The 19,005-nt window shown below is 42.5% G+C and overlaps 1 protein-coding gene across 1 annotated transcript in view; it reads right to left on the bottom strand.

Annotated features, from left to right (window-relative positions):
- The window catches only part of JAK3 (Janus kinase 3), a 712,213-nt gene that overhangs the window by 363,412 nt on the left and 329,796 nt on the right, over window positions 1-19,005 (bottom strand). Inside the window, exons 10-12 of the mRNA XM_077253311.1 lie at window positions 14,804-14,987; window positions 12,791-12,912; window positions 2,646-2,777 (exon numbers count right to left, since the gene is read on the bottom strand). Coding sequence (XP_077109426.1) covers window positions 2,646-2,777; window positions 12,791-12,912; window positions 14,804-14,987 — 438 coding nt within the window. The remainder of the gene's footprint in view (window positions 1-2,645; window positions 2,778-12,790; window positions 12,913-14,803; window positions 14,988-19,005) is intronic.

The raw sequence follows: 19,005 nt of genomic DNA on the forward strand, positions 1-19,005 counted from the left end.
TTCGCTAGAACCTCTGATGGTGAGGATAGGTTGGCTGCAGGAAGGGCAGTTCCTGGGTCTGCAGCAACTGACTAGACGGTCATAGACATGGGTACGAGGTACAGGTGTAAGAAAGCAAAGACATGGTCAGGCAATCCAAGGTCAGAGCATGCAGCACAGGTTCAATATATGTAGCTGAGATCATGAGAGGAAAAATCAGGATAAACGGTAAATGATCCGGGTCAATAATGGTAGAAATAACAAACATGCACAAACACCAACTAGAGGCAAGCTACTAGGAACCTACGCTCAGGCAAGGAGTGGTAGAAGTAGTTGTCTAATAAAGCCCCTGCTGCCTAGGGATTGGCTAGGGAAACCAAACTGCAGGACACTAGTGGTTAAGTTCCTGCAAAGTCTGACTGTGCAGCAGCTCAGAGAGTTGACCTAAGACAGGGAGGAGCAGAGCAGTGACTGCAGTGAGTAGAGCGGCGTTTACTGCTCATGTGAGTCACTGGCGTGACACTGATACATGCTGCCCATGGTTTGGGCAGTATGTATCAGCTGTCAGGTTCCTTTTAATTCCACCACACTTGGATTTTTTTTTTTTTCCATTTTCAATAGATGGTAAAATAAATTGGGTCATTCAAAACTGCAACTCTGTCTGCCAAAAAGTTATGGCTCTTGAGAGAGGAGGAAAAGCTAAAGCAAAAGAAAGAAAAATGGCCATGTATATAAAGCATAAAATATGGATAGTCAACATGACAATGAAGAAATGAAACAATCATTTACTTAGATTTCTAAGCTAAAAAAAATGTTATTATGGAAAAGCAACTTCACTAAGTGAATATGAAGAAAAGAGAGTACAGTAAAAGCTATCTCTACCAAGGAAAAAATAGTAAAATAATATTAGATGATCCAGAAAAAGATTATTGTTTGGCATATACAGTGGGTACGGAAAGTATTCAGACCCCTTTAAATTTTTCACTTTTTGTTTCATTGCAGCCATTTGGTAAATTCAAATAAGTTTATTTTTTTCTCATTAATGTACACTATGCACCCCATCTTGACTGAAAAAAAAGAAATGTAGTAATTTTTGCAAATTTAATAAAAAAGAAAAACTGAAATATCACATGGTCATAAGTATTCAGATCCTTTGCTCAGACACTCATATTTAAGTCACATGCTGTCAATTTCCTTGTGATCCTCATTGAGATGGTTCTACTCCTTCATTGGAGTCCAGCTGTGTTTAATTAAACTGATAGGACTTGATTTGGAAAGGCACACACATGTCTATACAAGACCTCAAAGCTCACAGGGCATGTCAAACCAAACGAAAATCATGAGGTCAAAGGAACTGGCCAAGGAGCTCAGAGACAGAATTGTGGCAAGACACAGATCTGGTCAAGGTTACAACAGAATTTCTGCAGTACTCAAGGTTCCTAAGAGCACAGTGGCCTCCATATTCCTTAAAAGGAAGAAGTTTAGGACCACTAGAAGTCTTCGTAGACCTGGCCGTCCAGCCAAAATGAGCAATCGTAGGAGAATAGCCTTGGTGAGAGAGGTAAAGAAGAGCCCTAAGATCACTGTGGCTGAGCTTCAGAAATGCAGTAGGGAGATGGGAGAAAGTTCCACAAAGTCAAATATCACTGCAGCCCTCCCCCAGTCAGGCCTTTATGTCAGAGTGGCCTGATGTCAGCCTCTCCTCAGTGCAAGACATATGAAAGCCCACATAGAATTTGCTAAAAACACATGAAGGACTCTTAGACTATGAGAAATAAAATTCTCTGGTCTGATGAGACAAAGATAGACCTTTTGGGCGATAATTTTAAGCGGTATGTGTGGAGAAAACCAGGCATTGCTTATCGCCTGCCCAATACAATCCCAACAGTGAAGCATGGTGGTGGCAGCATCATGCTATGTGGGTGTTTTTCAGCTGCAGGGACAGGACGACTGGTTGTCATTGAAGGAAACATGATTGCGGTCAAGTACAAAGATATCCTGGATGAAAACCTCTTCCAGAGTACTCTGGACCTCAGACTTGGCTGAAGGTTCACCTTCCAACAAGACAATGACCCTAAGCACCTAGCTAAAATAACAAAGGAGTGGCTTCAGAACAACTCTGTGACCATTCTTGACTGGCCCAGTCAGAGCTCGGCCCTAAACCCAATTCAGCATCTCTGTAGAGACCTGAAAATGGCTGTCCACCAACGTACACCATTCAACCTGATGGAACTGGAGAGGATCTGCAAGGAAGAATAGCAGAGGATCCCCAAATCCAGGTGTGAAAAACTTGCTGCATCATTTCCAAGAAGACTCATGGCTGTTCTAGCTCAAAAGGGTACTTCTACTCAATACTGAGAAAAGGTCTAAATACTTATGACCATGTGATATTTCAGTTTTTCTTTTTTAATATATTTGCAAAAATTTCTACATTCCTGTTTTTGTTCAGTGCACATTAATGAGAAAAAAATGAACTTTTTTGAATTTACCAAAATGGCTGCAATGAAACAAAGAATGAAAAATGTAAACGGGTCTAAATACTTTCCGTATCCACTGTATATTTTTTTTAATGTAGGGATTTCCACCTCCAAAATCTAATAGAAAAGTAAAGTTATTAATTGTCTGTTTGCACACATGCATGCATCATGTAGCCATAACATTTTTACCTCTTGGTAGTGTTGATGAGTGGCATCCAGAATTTTCAGCAGAACATCGACTTCATGCTCTTCTTCTCCATGCGTATTTCTGTGCAATCCATGAAATATTTTGGTGAACGAGCCTTTTCCCTGGCTTTCTAACTAGAAAAGAATTGTGTGACATTCTGCATCATGGCCATCACTATTCTACCTTACTCTGCTATTATTACAACAATAAACTATAGCCTAAACCCATAGGGATGAATTCATAGTTCTGTTTACACCACTACTCAGGTTTAAGAAGTCAACTTTGACAAAACACAAATATCTTTGCAACACTTGCAATTTTACGCCAACACACCACAGTTCTAGAAAAAATAGTGTGTGGAGATGAAGCAGCGGGAGGGTATAGGTGAGGGATAGAAGGACTTCAGTCAAAGGTCGAGGCAAATTGTAGCCTAAATAATTAAATGCTTTTTATACCAGAAAGTGGCATAAATTGTAGCAGAAAAACCTTCTAAATCTGGCCCATGGTAGCTAGGAGATATCAAATTCCAGCTGCTTGTTTTCAATTCTGGGATGTGAACTACAAGTCTTGATGAATCAGCCCCCATAATGTACACCATGTATGAAAATCAGTGTACACAAGAATAAGAATTTTTGCCCTTGTTATTAGTGATGAGCGAGTGTATTTTTTACTATTCGCACGGATAGTACAGTATTTGGGGTACTCTTAAGGCTGGGTTCACATTGCGTTAAACCCGTCCGTTAGATGGACTATGTTACACCGCGGCATAACGCAGTGTAACGCAGTCCGTTAACGCCGCCATTGAATCCAATGTCGGATGCATCGCTTGCGCATGCCCACAATCGGCGTGCGCTAGCGATGTGCTGTCATTGAGTGACAGACCCCGAGACGCGGGCTGCAGCATTTCCGGGCCCGTCACCGCTAGCGCAGAAAGAGCTAGCAGATGCTCTATCTGCGCTAGCGAGCTGCCATGCCGGCACTTGCGTTAACAGCAGCCCGTTAACGTATGTGTTGAACGGGCTGCTGTTAACGCAATGTGAACCCGGCCTTACATTGCGAGTACTTGTGCACTCACTATATTAAGATCTCCCACCCTTCAGTTTTGGCCCCTCCTTTGCAGGCAGCCACTAAACATGCTGGGCTTCTTAACCAATCACAGTAATACTGCAGACATTTTGGTTGTTAAATAGCTGCGTTCGCCACCTGGGGTCCATCGTGCAGGAGAGAACCTGCTGCTAGCAAATGGTGGCGCTATATGGAGGTATAAGCGAACTCTGTTACTTCACAGAATCGCAAAGATATGAAAACACTATGCCCTGTTAACCTCACAGAGGATCACAGCGACCTAACTGAACAAAAGTAAAGAGTGGTCATGCAGTCAGCCTAGCACACGAACAACTCCTCTCCGATGGAGCCGGAATTCTAGGGGCTTATTTCAGCCAACCCTGAATCCATATACACAAAACTCCTCACCGGAGGTGCCAGTATTCTAGCGGCTTATTTCAGCCAACCCTGACCACATGCAGACATGACCACAAGATAGGAAAGCTCATAACATAGGTTGATAATAGCGCATGGCCATGCGGCCATGCGAACCTTTTATAGCTGCAGCAGACAAGGACCTTCCTAAAGGACCAATGGGAGTTGCTACAGGACGTGAGCGTGTGACCCCCTACCTCCAATGAGAAGTCTTCCTTTGGGCATGCTCAGAAGGGGAAAAGCAGGACTTCGTCCCAGAGGCGTCTGCTCACCGCTGACCAGTACTGGCTACAATGGCTGAACCTGGAAGAGCAGCAGCAACCAAGCGCAGAGTATCTGCCTGAGCCAGACGCTGGGACCAACGTCTCCGCTGAGCAGACTCCACTGCAGCTGGAGAAGAATGGGAGACCGCAGCAGAGGAGGTTCGAGATTCCCCCTGTGCAGCGGCGGAAACTCGACACCTAACATTACTCCCCTCCAAGGGCCCCCCTCTCCTTGTACCTCGCTACGCTTGAAGGCAGCAATGAGCTGCGGAGCTTGAATGTGCTCAGCAGGCTCCCAGGACCTGTCCTCTGGACCATAACCCTTCCAGTCCACCAATTAATTTTTTTTGCCACGTACCACCTTGCACCCCAAAATAGCTTTCACCTCGTAATCGTCCATAGATGAACCCGATGTCCCGGCAGATGACTTGGAAAAGTGGGACATGTGTATGGGCTTTAAGAATAACACATGAAAGGTGTCGGTGATGCCTAGGCATGGAGGAAGGGCCAGACGGTAGACCAAAGGGTTAACCTGTTCGAGGACCTTGAAGGGACCCAAGTAGCAAGGTGCAAACTTTGTGGACTCAACTCGCAGCCTGATGTTATGGGCGGAGAGCCACACTAAGTTGCCAGGAGCAAAGGTTGGAGCGGGGCGCCGATATGCATCGGCGGAGGACCTAATTCTCTCCTTGGAGGCCCGGATGGCATCCAGAGTGCGGTCCCAAATGTCACATTCCTCCACAGCCCAGTCTGCCACCCTGGAGTAAGGTGAAAGACACGGGCATAGGCACAGGAACCCGCTGATGCTGGCCGTAATTAAGGAGGAATGGGGTCTGACCAGTGGAGTCGGCTACGGCGTTGTTTAGCGCAAACTCCGCCCACGGTAGCAAGGATGCCCAGTCATCCTTCCTGGCTGAAACAAAATGTCACAGATATGTGACCAGGGTCTGGTTGGCCCTCCCTACCAACCCATTTGTTCTTGGGATGATATGCTGAAGAGAGATTCAACTCAATGCTGAGTAGACAACAAAGCCCTCTCCAGAACCGAGATGCAAACTGGAGACCCCGGTCACTGACAATTTTGTTTGGCATACCGTGTAGGCAAAAGATATGTTTGATAAACAATGCTGCCAGAGCCCGTGCAGAAGGTAGCCGTGCAAGAGGCACCAAGTGCACCATTTTAGAAAAATGGTCGGTGATCACCCAAATAATGGTGCAGCTACGAGACTTGGTTAAAGGGAACCTGTCACCTGAATTTGGCAGGACCAGTTTTGGGTCATATGGGCGGGGTTTTCGGGTGTTTGATTCACTCTTTCCTTACCCGCTGGCTGCATGCTGGCCGCAATATTGGATTGAAGTTCATTCTCTGTCCTCTGGAGTACACACCTGCGCAAGGCAATATTGAGTCCACTGATCCGACCTGGACCGTTGGCACGTATAGCCATCACAGCAACACAGAGGAAGATGGATATGTAGCACCAACACAGGCACCAAGGGGTGGTTTGTCTAGAGTGATAACTGGGTCAACAGCATCCCCACTGTGTGCCAAGTCAGAACAAGGGGGTGTTCAGTCGCTGTGTGGAATTTTTTTCTGAGAGTTCTTCAGAGAAAAACATTGTAGTCTGTAGCATCTGCCATACCATATTGAGCAGAAGCCAAGTCAAAGGCAACATGAGCACCACCAGTATGCGAAACCACATGGCAGCCAAGCTCCCCAGTAGGTGGGCGGAACACCAGAGTACCAAATCTGTGTCTGCGGGTCAAACCACTGTCATGTTGCCTGGGCTATGTCCTTCAAAAAGTGCTGTTCAGGAAGGAGGCGATCATACCTCTTACCCACAAGCTGCGGTTGCTCACACATAAGAAACATCAGCCACATCCACTTCCTTGACCCAGCAAAGTGTCCAAATGTCCATGCCTGAGAGCTTGGAAAGACAGCGTAAATACCCAGCCACGTACCCACAGGCACAAATACTAAACTCACGCATTGCCACATTGCTAGCTGCAGGGATGTTGTTGTTTAGGCTTGTGGGAACACAGTCTTTCTGTGATCTCTTGGCTGTGGCTTCCCCACGATACAGTGTTCCCAGCAGCCAGTGTGCCATCCCAGCGTTACACAAGCACGTGTTAAACAATCTGAACTGTGTTCTCACCAATGCCGTAACTGGGAAGGTCCACCTAACAACAGACACTGGACAAGTTACTGTGGACAGGGACAGTACATTTCTTTCACGGCACACTGAGTGTTTCCTCCTCTTCATATTCCATTCCTCTTGCTCCTCATCCTCTGCTGAAGTATCCCCTCCCATCACTGTCAAGCTGGGACCTGTGCAGCAGTGCACTGGCAAAGCGGCAACACGCTCTGCTGAAGCTGATCTGTTTAGGTCATAAACCACACAATGCAGCAGAGCTGTGGCAAGCTTTAAAATAACAGACCGTTCAGTGGCTCTCCCTGCTGCACCTCCAACCCAGTCTGGTCGTCTGCGATAATAGGCATAACCTGGTGGCAGCTTTAAAGGTCGGCAAGCTAGTACACATGCCATGCATGGCTCATGTGCTGAACCGAGTTGTTCAGAAATTTCTGAAAAGTTACCCTGCCTTGCCGTACCTACTTGAGAAGGTGCGCCGTATTAGTGGCCATTTCTGCCATTCCTATACCTCTTTTGCTGGTTTTACAGCGCTGCAAAAGCGCTTGAATTTGCCAGGTCATCGACTCATTTGCGACCTGTCCACTTGATGGAACTCATCCTATCATATGTTGGTGAGGATTAGTGAGCAGCAGAGAGCAGTAGTTGAATACCAGCTTCAACATGCCCGTCAGACTGAGAGTCAGCCACCACCCATAACAAGGTCGAATGAGTGTGGACCGCTAACATTTGTGAGGTTCTTGAGAACATTGAGTACTGCACCAAGCTTGTGAGCGGTGATGAGGCTATTATCAGCGTAACCATCTCACTGCTGTGTCTTTTCAAACAATCACTGCATAATCTCAAAGAGGAAGCTTTGAGTGCCTAGCATGTTGGTATGGAGCCTGATTTCACAATGGGTGATACTACCCAGCCCAGCCAATATTATGAGGCAACATAGGGTGATGAGGAGGAGGATGAGGAGGGAGAGGACTTGCTTTTCTGTGCTACTGAGGGGACTCCTAATGCTGCAGAGGGGACATCCAACCCCAGTTTCATGTCTGTGCAGCCTAGATGGGCTGGAGAGGAGGAGTTGCTGGAGGAGGAGGCGAGTCAGTGTGAGGAGAGGATGGGTACTGCTCCTAGTGTTGGGGACACAGAATATTTGCCTTTTTTCAGCTTGGCTCACATGGCACAGTTCATGTGTAAGTGTCTGTGGCAAGACCTTCGCGTGATATACATTTTATCCAACAACCAATACTGGTTGGCCACCTTTCTCAATCCAAGGTACAAGGAGAAATTTCCTCTCCATTTGGAGTCACCAAAGAGATTTACAATGGAATCGTTCAAGAGGGCTGTTGTAGATCAGTTGCTGAAAGCATCACCCTCAGACAATGCTGGTGGCAGAGGTAGCGGCTGTTTTTAATACCAAGGGATAATGGGGAGAGACGCAAACTCCAGGTTCAACAGAGGTGGGGGGAAAATGTGCACAAATTGTGCAATTTTCAATAAACCAGCACAACTGCAAGGGATATCTGTGCCTGTAAAAATGCCAAGGAGAGAGCAGTTGCAGAATATGGTCAAGGGGTACTTACTTAAGTGACCATACGTGCATCCTTTCTGATGCTTCTGTTCCCTAAAATTATTGGGTGTCCAAGCTGAGCACTTGGCCCGACCTCTCCTTATACGTCTTGGAGGTGCTGGCCTGCCCGACTGCTAGTTTGATGTCAGAGCGTGTTTTCAGTTCCGCTGGGTCAATTATCACTGATAGGCGCACTTGCCTCTCCATGGAAAATGCAGACAGACTTACTCTGATTAAATTCAACAAGGACTGGATATCTCCATAGTTTGCAATTCCTCCAGATGACAGCAAGCCAACCTAAGTTCACCAAAAATGCTGATTCATGCTACTGCTGTTAACCTCAACCCCTTCCCATAAAAAACGGTTTCCTTCCTTCGTCAACCATTACTCACCCCATAGGGCTAATTTTTACAAACCCTATGCACAATGTGCAGTGGACAAACCAGGACAATATTCCTACTCCAGCCTAACTACTTTTTGTGATTGGAGGCCCTTGGGATGGTGGCTTTCTGTTTCAACCATGATTCAACCCATAGAGCTAATTTTTACAAACCCTATGCACATTGTGCAGTGGACAAACCAGGACAGTATTCCTACTCCAGCCTAACTACTATTTGTGATTGGAGGCCTTTGGGATGGTGGATTCCTGCGTCAAGTATGGCTCAGCCCATAGAGCTAATTTTTACAAACTCTATGCACATTGTGCAGTGGACAAACAGGACAGTATTCCTACTCCAGCCTAACTACTATTTGTGATTGGAGGCCCTTGGGATGGTGACTTCCTGCATCAACCATGGCTCAGTCCATAGAGCTAATTTTTACAAACCCTATGCACATTGTGCAGTGGACAAATCTTGAATGTAGAGTTGTCCTACCAATATTTGTCATTGAAGGTCCTTGTGACAGATTATCCCATATTGTGCCTGATATAGGGGATACATATTCAAAAGAAATCTAGGTTTGGTAGTTGTTCTTGTGTATCTGTAAAAGTGGCGTAATACTGCGACAAACTTATTCCCAGAAACCATATGTGAGTCAGAAATGCATGGAAGCATATTCTCCAGGCTCTTCCCATTCTGTTTCATATTTTCCCATCCATTTCAGCCTTTTCCTCTGGCCCCAGACCCCTTTTTAGGGTCCAGCACAAAAATACTTGCATTTCCCATTGACTTGCATTGTACTCGCTATTCGGAATTAAAACACAATTTTTACAAAGTACTCATTACGAGTATAGCGATTACGAATATTATGGTACCCGCTCATCACTACTTGTTATCCAATTTTTGGGAGTTTTCCAAAGTTTATACTCTACAATACATCAAACTTTTACAAGGATATTTTTAACCTCTTTCTACCATTTGACATACTATCCCATCCATGTGCCCTGGGGCCATATGACCTTGGATAGGATAGTATGTCATCAGTGATTGGCCGCGCACACGGGTGGTGAGAATCAGCTAACACCCGGCACTAAGTGCCAGGAGCGGTCACAGACAGCTCCCGGCACTTTAACCCCCAGAACACTACGATCAAACAAGATCACAGCGTTCTGGTGCCAGCAGACGCATAGAGAAGCATGAGGGGGCTCCCTGCGTGCTTCACTCAGAACACCGCAATGTGATCGCGTTGTCCTGAGGTTCTCCTTTCAAACCCTCGGCTCCACGATGGCCGTAGGTTCCTTCCAGGTCCTGCAGGGTGATGGCTTCTCAGTGCCTGCTGAGAGCAGGCACCGGCAAGCCTACTTCACTGCCTGTCAGATCGCTGATCTGATACAGTGCAGTGCAAAGTGTCAGATCAGTGATCTGACTTTATATAGTGATGTCCCATCTTGTGACAATGTAAAAAAGTAAAAAAAAAATATTAGCATGTGTAAAAATATATATTTTTAAATTCCTAAATAAAGAAAAAATAAATATTTTTCCATATATTTCTTGATGTAAATAAAAAAAACCATAAAAGTACACATATTCAGTACTGCCGTGTCCGTAACGACCCAACCTATAAAACTGTCCCACTAGTTAACCCCTTTAGTGAACCCCATAATAAAAAACAAGGCAAAAAAAACAGTGCTTTATCATCATACCTCCGAATAAAAAGTAGAATAACACACGATCAAAAAGGTGGATATAAATAATCATGGTACCGCTGAAAATGACATATTGACCCACAAAAAATTCAGCCTCATCAGCAAAAAAATAAAAAAGTTATAGCTCTCAGAATAATGCGATGCAAAAATAATTGTTTTTTATATAAAATAGTTTTTATTGTATAAAAGCGCCAAAACATAAAAAATGATATAAATGAGGTATCACTGTAATCGTACTAACCCGAAGAATAAAACTGCTTTATGAATTTTACCACACGCGGAACAGTATAAAAGAAATTCATAAATGGCTGTTTTTTGTTCATTCTGCTTCCCAAAAATCGTAATAAAAGCGATCACAAAATGTCATGTGCCCGAAAATGGTATCAATAAAAACGTCATCTTGTCCTGCAAAAAACAAGACCACACATGACTCTGTGGGCCAAAATATGAAAAATGTATCCTTCAAAATATGGTGATATAAAAACTATTTTTTGCAATAAAAAGCATCTTTTGTGACAGCTGCCAAACATAAAATCCCATTATAAATAGTAAATCAAATCCCCTTTATCACCCGCTTAGTTAGTGAAAAATAATAAAATTTAAAAAATGTATTTCAATTTTCCCATTAGGGTTAAGGTTAGGGTTGGAGCTAAAGTTAGGGTTAGTGTTGGGGCTAAAGTTAGGGTTAGGGTTGGGGCTAAAGTTAGGGTTGGGGCTAAAGTTAAGGTTAGCGTTGGGGCTAAAGTTAGGGTTAGGGTTGGGACTAAAATTAGGGTTAGGGTTGGGGCTAAATGTAGAGTTAGGGTTGGGATTAGGGTTAGGGTTAGGATTAGGGTTAGGGTTGGGATTAGGGTTAGGGGTGTGTTAGGGTTAGGTTTTTGGTTAGGGTTATGGTTAGGGCTAGGATTAGGGTTAGGGGTGTGTTGGGGCTAGGGTTGGAGTTAGAATTGGGGGGGGTTTCCACTGTTTAGGCACATCAGGGGCTCTCCAAACACGGCTTGGCGTCCAATCTCAATTCCAGCCAATTCTGCGTTGAAAAACTCAAACGGCGCTCCTTCCCTTTCGAGCTCTGCTGTGCACCCAAACAGTGGTTTACTCCCACATATAGGGTATTGGCATACTCAGGACAAATTGCACAACAAATTTTGTGGTCCAACATCTCCTGTTACCCTTGTGAAAATAAAAGGTTGGGGATGAAAAGATAATTTTTGTAAAAAAACATAATTTTTTATTTTTACGGATGTACGTTATGAACTTCTGTTAAGCACTTGGGGGTTCAAAGTGCTCATGACACATCTAGATAAGTTCCTTAGGGGGTCTAGTTTCCAAAATGGTGTCAATTGTGGGGGCTCTCCAAACGCGACATAGCGTTCAATCTCAATTCCAGCCAATTTTGCATTGAAAAGTCAAACGACGCTTCTTCCCTTCCAAGCTCTTCCATGCGCCCAAACAGTGGTTTAGCTGCACATATGGGGTATCAGCATATTTAGGACAAATTGTACAACAACTTTTGCTGTCCAATTTCTCCTGTTACCCTTGTAAAATAAAAAAAAATTGGATCTGAAGTACATTATTGGTGAAAAAAAGTTAAATGTTCATTTTTTTTAAACATTCCAAAAAATCCCTGTAAAGCACCTGAAGGGTTAATAAACTTCTTGAATGTGGTTTTGAGCACCTTCACGGGTGCAGTTTTTAGAATGGTGTCACACTTGGGTATTTTCTATCATATAGACCCCTCAAAGTGACTTCAAATGTGATGTGGTCCCTAAAAAATATGTGTTGCAAAAATTAGTAATCGCTGTTTAAGTTTTAACCCTTATAACTTCCTAACAAAAAAAAAAATTTGGTTCAAAAATTGTGCTTATGTAAAGTAAACATGTGGGAAATGTTACTTATTAAGTATTTTGTATGAAACAACCCCTGGGAAAAATTATGGAATCACCAGCCTTGGAGGATGTTCATTCAGTTGTTTAATTTTGTAGAAAAAAAGCAGATCACAGACATGGCACAAAACTAAAGTCATTTCAAATGGCAACTTTCTGGCTTTAAGAAACACTAAAAGAAATCAAGAACAAAAAATGTGGTAGTCAGTAATGGTTACTCTTTTTAACCAAGCAAAAGGGGAAAAAATATGGAATCACCCTGTAATCACCCTCTGTGATTTAAGGGCATGAAAAGTTCAAAGTTGGAAAATTTCAATTTTTTCACAAATAAACGCAAGTCATATTAAAGAAATTTTACCACTAACATGAAGTACAATATGTCACAAGAAAACAGTGTCAGAATCACCAGGATCCATGGAAGCATTCCAGAGTTCTTACCTCATAAAGGGACAGTGGGGAGAATTGTAAAAATTGGCCTTGTCATTAACATGCAAACCACCCAGGGGGGTAAAGGGGTTAAACAAGTTACATTTTTTTTTATAAAACTTTATAAACCCAGCTACTGTTTCAATTGCTTGTGAGTACCTACCCACTTTGAGTTGCAATACATAACGGTGAAAAATGCTTCTGCAACACATTACCAGCAGGAAACCAATATAAAAGCAGCCAAACTGCCATGTATCATTTCATTTTTAAAACATTTAATGACATATGTGTAATCTACTTACAAAGGTGATATCTTTTAAATCAATCTTTTGAAAAGTCAATAATGGGATGTTTTTTCTTTGTCTTCCTGGTGACATAAGTTGCTGATGGCAACTGTCACGCAGAATTAGAAGGTTTGATTTATCTGGAAAAGAAATTAAACCTCTCAGTCATGTTATTTTGTTATTTATCACAATAAACAAATAAACTCAAGTAGATTTCTATAACTGTTTGGATGGATGAATGGAAGGATGCAGGCTTGGTGTCACGAGGTTACTGCGATGAAGCAGAGCCAAAGACCACAGAGTCTGATTGCTTCTACTCTGGCGCTTAGGAGAAGCACTACTCCGTCTTATTAAACATGATTATTTCTTACAGCAGAACAGGGGTTAATCGGCCATATTGAAAATCCCTGTTCTGAGCTATGCACATTAGCCACTCCTTTTCCCTATTTAATTTGGGCTCGTCAGAGTTAGCTTTGTGCTGTATGGCTAAAGGAGGGAGAGAAGCTGGTATGAGAAGGAGTGCTGGAGGAGTGTCAGGACTCTGAACATTTTTTACCTTTTGTGCATTACTGCCCTTTTCCAACATGGCATCTTTGGTCTCATGTGCACTTGTCTTCCTGCTATAAAACTCCACCCCAGCCTTCAGTCTGTGCTAGATTATTCTGCTTTGCATCCAGCTCCTGATTACTCCCTGGCCTTGCACCTGCACCTGCTCCTGTGAACCTGTGTTGGAGTTCCTGCTACTCTGCTCTGAGTTCCTGCTGCATACACCAGTGTTCAGTAATCCTCCTTCATCTGCTGCTCGTGTTACTTCCATCTGCATTTGCTGGACATGTAAGCTGTTTGCTGCTCTGCAAAACCTGAGACTATTAACCAGGCCTCCCTGGTTGAGCTAAGATATGATTTGAACTGCCTTATAGCATATCTATCTGTGTCTGGACTAAGTCAAGGATCTATTCGTGTCAAGTTTCCGCAAGAATATTTGTGCTTCATAGACTTTCCGTTTGTTTGCATCTACCTCTGAAGTTTCCTATTGACTGCTAAGCTGCGTTTATTATCTGCACCAAGTGTTGTGGACTTGAGTTTCTCTCTGCACCTGTTTGAATCACCGTGTGATAATATAAACTTTACCACTTATAAAACTGTATCCTGTTGTCTTGTTCCACGCAAAGAGTGTCCTGAATTATCCCCTATAATTATTACAAGGAGTTATAAGCGACTGTTTGATTTGTACGCTTGGTAATTCCTTATCCTTTTCTATTTTGCTTTCTTGCCCTTTCTGCACACTCCGGTGGATTCCACTGTTATATGTGAGTGAATATTTTGTGTGCCTGGAGTTTTCACCTATCCCTTGTCTTTGTTGCCCTGTTTGTTGGGTTGGTGTACTGAGGTGCACAGTAGCACGGAGGGCTATCTTAGGAGATAAGGCAAAGGAGAAGGCCCTGGCATTTTTGCCATCTGAAGTATCCCAGGAACAGGGTGAGCTAGGGTGCCCTCCAGTGTTATGGCCAGGAAACAAGCCCCTCGTCCCTGGTCACCCGACAGCTGTGTCGTGTCACTTGGACTGGCCCACAGGAGAATCCTCTGGTGGGCCCCTGTGCAAGAGTAGACCACCAACCTCTTAAATTAGCTGTACTTTACACAATATACTTGAATCACTATTTACAGACAAAGGCAGCATCTTATACATGTACCGATCTACCCAGTTCTTTGTTATATAAATTTGTGACTGAGAATAATGTCACATTTGCATGAAGCTGAAAAGTGGTGTTCTGGAGTGGGTTACTGGTAGGCCTTTGGCCCCCCAGTCCGAGACTGGAAGGATGGATTGATGAACAAAGTACAACTTTCTACCTTTAGCTCAAAGAGATCTTCTAGATATACGATAAATTATATCACATTTTATAGTATATCACATTTTATAGAATTTTATTCATAAGAATCTGCTGTTTAGCATATTAGCAGATATTTTCATTTTACTTTAAATCAATTATAAATAACTTGTGTTCTCTATGTTTAAGTTTCAAATACCTTTGGCTCTTGGAGGGCAGCAAGATGTCAGACATGTGGAGACACCACCCAGACGCAGATTATTATACTGGTAATACTCCAAGAGAGACCGCAAACTGGTGAAGTAACGGGAAACACCAGCCAAACAAAATGTGTCATTCTTACACTGAATGGAACATCCCTGAAAATCCTTACCCAAAGAACTCTGTAGAGATAGATGCAATAAAATTGGCTATAGATACATTTATATGTGTTTTTAGCTTAAGAAAATAAAAGAAAACCAAAGAACATCTAGATACAGTCATGGCCGAAAGTGTTGGCACCCTTGAAATTGTTCCACAAAATTAAGTATTTTTTTTGTAGAAAATTATTGCATGTACACATCTTTTATTATACACGTTTATTTCCTCTGTGTGTATTGGAACAACACAAAAAAAGAGAAAAAAAAGTCAAATCGGAAATAAAATTCACATAAAACCTCAAAAATGGGCCAGAAAAAAATGTTGGCACCCTTTGGAATAAATAACTGCAATCAATCTCTTCCTCTAATCATTTATAAGCTTCTTAACCCCTTAATGACCGCCAATACGTCTTTTAACTGACCTGAGATATAAGAGAATATTCTCCCCATACAGGTGACAATCCAGCAGCTGTCGGCTGTCCACTATAGCTGACAACTTGCTTTATCAGGCATGATCACTGTTTGCCCCATCCAAATCTGTTTAACCCCTTAGATGCTGCTGTCAATAGTGACTACATCATTATAAATGGTTAACAGAGTGCGGGGGCTTCCTCTTTATCCAAATTGGTGCCCTCAGATCATGATTGTGTGGTCCTGATGTTTGCCATGGCAATTCATGACCAAATAATGGCCTTAGGTTCTGCCGGCTATAGTAATCTGTTTAGAAGTTAGCGGCATTTAGGTGGTAAAAATACACATTTTCATTTCTGTTATATCACTTGGCATTAATTCCTGTAAAACACCTGAAGGGTTAATAAACTACCTGACTGCAGTTTTCAATATGTCAGGGGGTTCTGTTTTTAAAATGGTATCACGTTTGGGGGTTTCCCAATATATGAGACCCCTAAAGTCACTTCAAACATGGATAAGTCCCTAAAAAAATAAATTTTGTAAATTTCCTTGAAAAAAATGAAAAATTGCTGCTACATTTTTAAACCTCCTAAAATACTAACAAAATAAAATAACATTTTACACATGGTCCTGATGTAAAGCCGACATGTGGGAAATGTTATTTATTAATGGTTTGCTGTGGTATGACCATCTGGATTAAAGGGATAAACATTCAAATTTAGAAAATTGCAAATTTTTTAAACATTTTTCTCAATTTTTTTTATATTTTTTATAAGTAAACACAAAACATATTGACCTAAATTTACCATTATCATAAAGTATAATGTGTCATGAAAAAACAATCTCAAAATCACTGGGATTTGTTGAAGATTTGCAGAGTTATTACCACATAAAGTGACACTGGTCAGATTTCAAAAATTTGGCTCCGTCACTAAGGGGTTAAACCACTCAACTGGAGTTTTGTTATACTCTTCTTTTGCAAACTGCTCCAGGTGTCTCATATTTGAAGGGTGCCTCTCCCAACAGCAGTTTTAAGATATCTCCACAGGTGTTTAATGAGATTTAGATCCGGACTTACTGCTGGCCACTTCAGAACTCTCTAGCACTTTGCGTCCATCAATTTCTGGGTGCTTCTAGAAGTATGTTTGGGGTCATTGTCCTGCTGGAAGACCCATGACCTAGGACGCAAACCCAGCTTTCTGACACTGGCACAACATAGTAATCCTTTGGTAACCTTCAGATTTCATGATGCATTGCACACAGTCAATGTACCCAAAACATCTTTGAACCTCCAACGTATTTGACGGTAGATACTGTGTTCTTTTCTTTGCAGGCCTCATTATGTTTTTGGTAAACAGTAGAATGATGTGTTTGGAGAAAGAGGTAGTTTTTCAACACAGTAGCCCAGGTAAAATCAAATATCTTTTTTTGAAAAAAATAGAACATGGTTAGAAAGGAAAAAATTTCATGGCCTGACAATTGGAGAAGATATCTCAGGAGGGAGAGAAAACATAGATATTACCACTGAGTGAGAATGTATAGAGCATCATTGTTCTAACCCCACTATTCTATCATATGCACATTTTGATATCCTTGCAAAAGGTTTAAATTACTTTTCCACCTGCAGTTTTGATTTTTTGAACACCATTAGGGATGTCAACAAATTTACTAGACTTTTGATGATTAAAAAACATTTTTTTCAGAAAAATAATCATCAGCTGAAGGAATTCCATCGAAGATTGCATCTATTACAACAAATGATGCATCTTTATCATTTGTGCAACAGAATGCAATACTTAACCTGTCCAAACTTCAAAACACTGAGGATAATACAGATAAGATAAGGGACTCTGACATCTCAGTTATGCCATGAAATCCCACCTATTAACCACTTCAAGCCATAGTTCCATCATTGTCTTTATTCCGGAGTCTCATCATACAGGATCTGAAGAGACCATATGAAAAAACTAATTCATCAAAACTCCATTGCAATTTAAATGATGAATAGTGTTGAGCATTCCGATACTGCAAATATCAAGTATCAGCCGATATTCGCGGTATCGGAATTCCGATACTGAGTTCCGATACTTTCTCAATATCGGATACCGGAATCGGAAGTTCCCATAATTCAATGAGCCAGTGTGATTTAATTCAACCAATTAGGAATACTAAGAAGTGTGGGCACATCCTGTAATACATGTTAGGCATGTAAGTAAGGGCATGGCTATGATTGGCTGCTGAAATGATGTCATGATGCACTATAAAAGCCGCTGCCGCCATTTTGGGTTCACTCTGCTGTGAATTCAATTAGGGACAGGATGCTGCTGTTCTGACTGAGGGATAGTTTGAGATAGCAATTTGCTTCATTGTGCTTTACCCAGGCTAATCTAGCAACCGCTGTGTGAGAACCTTGTTTTTGCCTTGCAGCGCTGTTCACTGCTGTCTGCAAGGTCTGTGTGTGAGTGCAGCTCACTCTGTAGTCTGTTCTGCAGCCACCGCAGGTTGTAGTCAGCTCAGAGTGCGTCACTGCCTCATACAGTTCCATTGTCCTTTTTTCAATTAGTGCAGCCTGCTGCACATTTTTTCAGATTTATCCTATTAGTGGATTTCCATCCGTATCTTGCTAGATTGAGGAAAAACACTATATAAGATTACATAGAGGAGTTTTTTTGGCCTTGCAGCGCTGTTGAAGGCTGTCTGCAAGGTTTGTGTGTGAGTGCACCTCACGCTGTAGCCTGTTCTGCTGCCACAGCTGGTTATAGTCAGTTCAACGTGCGTCACTGCCTCATACCTTTCCATTGTCCTTTTTTTAATTAATGCTGCCTGTTGCACATTTTTTCAGATTTATCCTATTAGTGGGTTTCCATCCGTATCCTGCTAGATTCTGGAAAAACACTATATAGGATTACATAGAGGAGATTTTTTTGGCCTTGCTGCGCTGTTCACGGCTGTCTGCAAGGTCTGTGTGTGAGTGCAGCTCACGCTGTAGCCTGTTTTGCCGCCACAGCTGGTTATAGTCAGCTCAGCGTGCATCACTGCCTCATACTGTTCCATTGCCTTTTTTTTAATTAGTGCTGCCTGTTGCACATTTTTTCAGATTTATCCTATTAGTGGGTTTCCATCCGTATCCTGCTAGATTGTGGAAAAACGCTATATAGGATTACATAGAGGAGCTTTTTTTGGCCTTGCAGCGCTGTTCACGGCTCTCTGCAAGGTCTGTGTGTGAGTGCAGCTCATGCTGTAGCCTGTTCTGCCGCCACAGCTGGTTGTAGTCAGCTCAGCGTGCGTCACTGCCTCATACCGTTCCATTGTCCTTTTTTGAATTAGTGCTGCCTGTTGCACATTTTTTCAGATTTATCCTATTAGCGGATTTCCATCCGTATCCTGCTAGATTGTGGAAAAACACTATATAGGATTAAATAAAGGAGTTTTTTTGGCCTTGAAGCGCTGTTTACGGCTGTCTGCAAGGTCTCTGTGTGAGTGCAGCTCACGCTGTAGCCTGTTCTGTGAAAAAAACAAAAAGTCGCCCCCCAGGCATTTTTAACTAAAAGAGCCACCTTGTGCAGTAGTAATGCTGCATTCTGAAAAGGTGGCTCTTTTAGTTCTGGTTGCTGTAACTGCCGAAATAATC

This window comes from Ranitomeya variabilis, chromosome 1, assembly GCF_051348905.1.
Source record: "Ranitomeya variabilis isolate aRanVar5 chromosome 1, aRanVar5.hap1, whole genome shotgun sequence".
NCBI lineage: Eukaryota > Metazoa > Chordata > Amphibia > Anura > Dendrobatidae > Ranitomeya > Ranitomeya variabilis.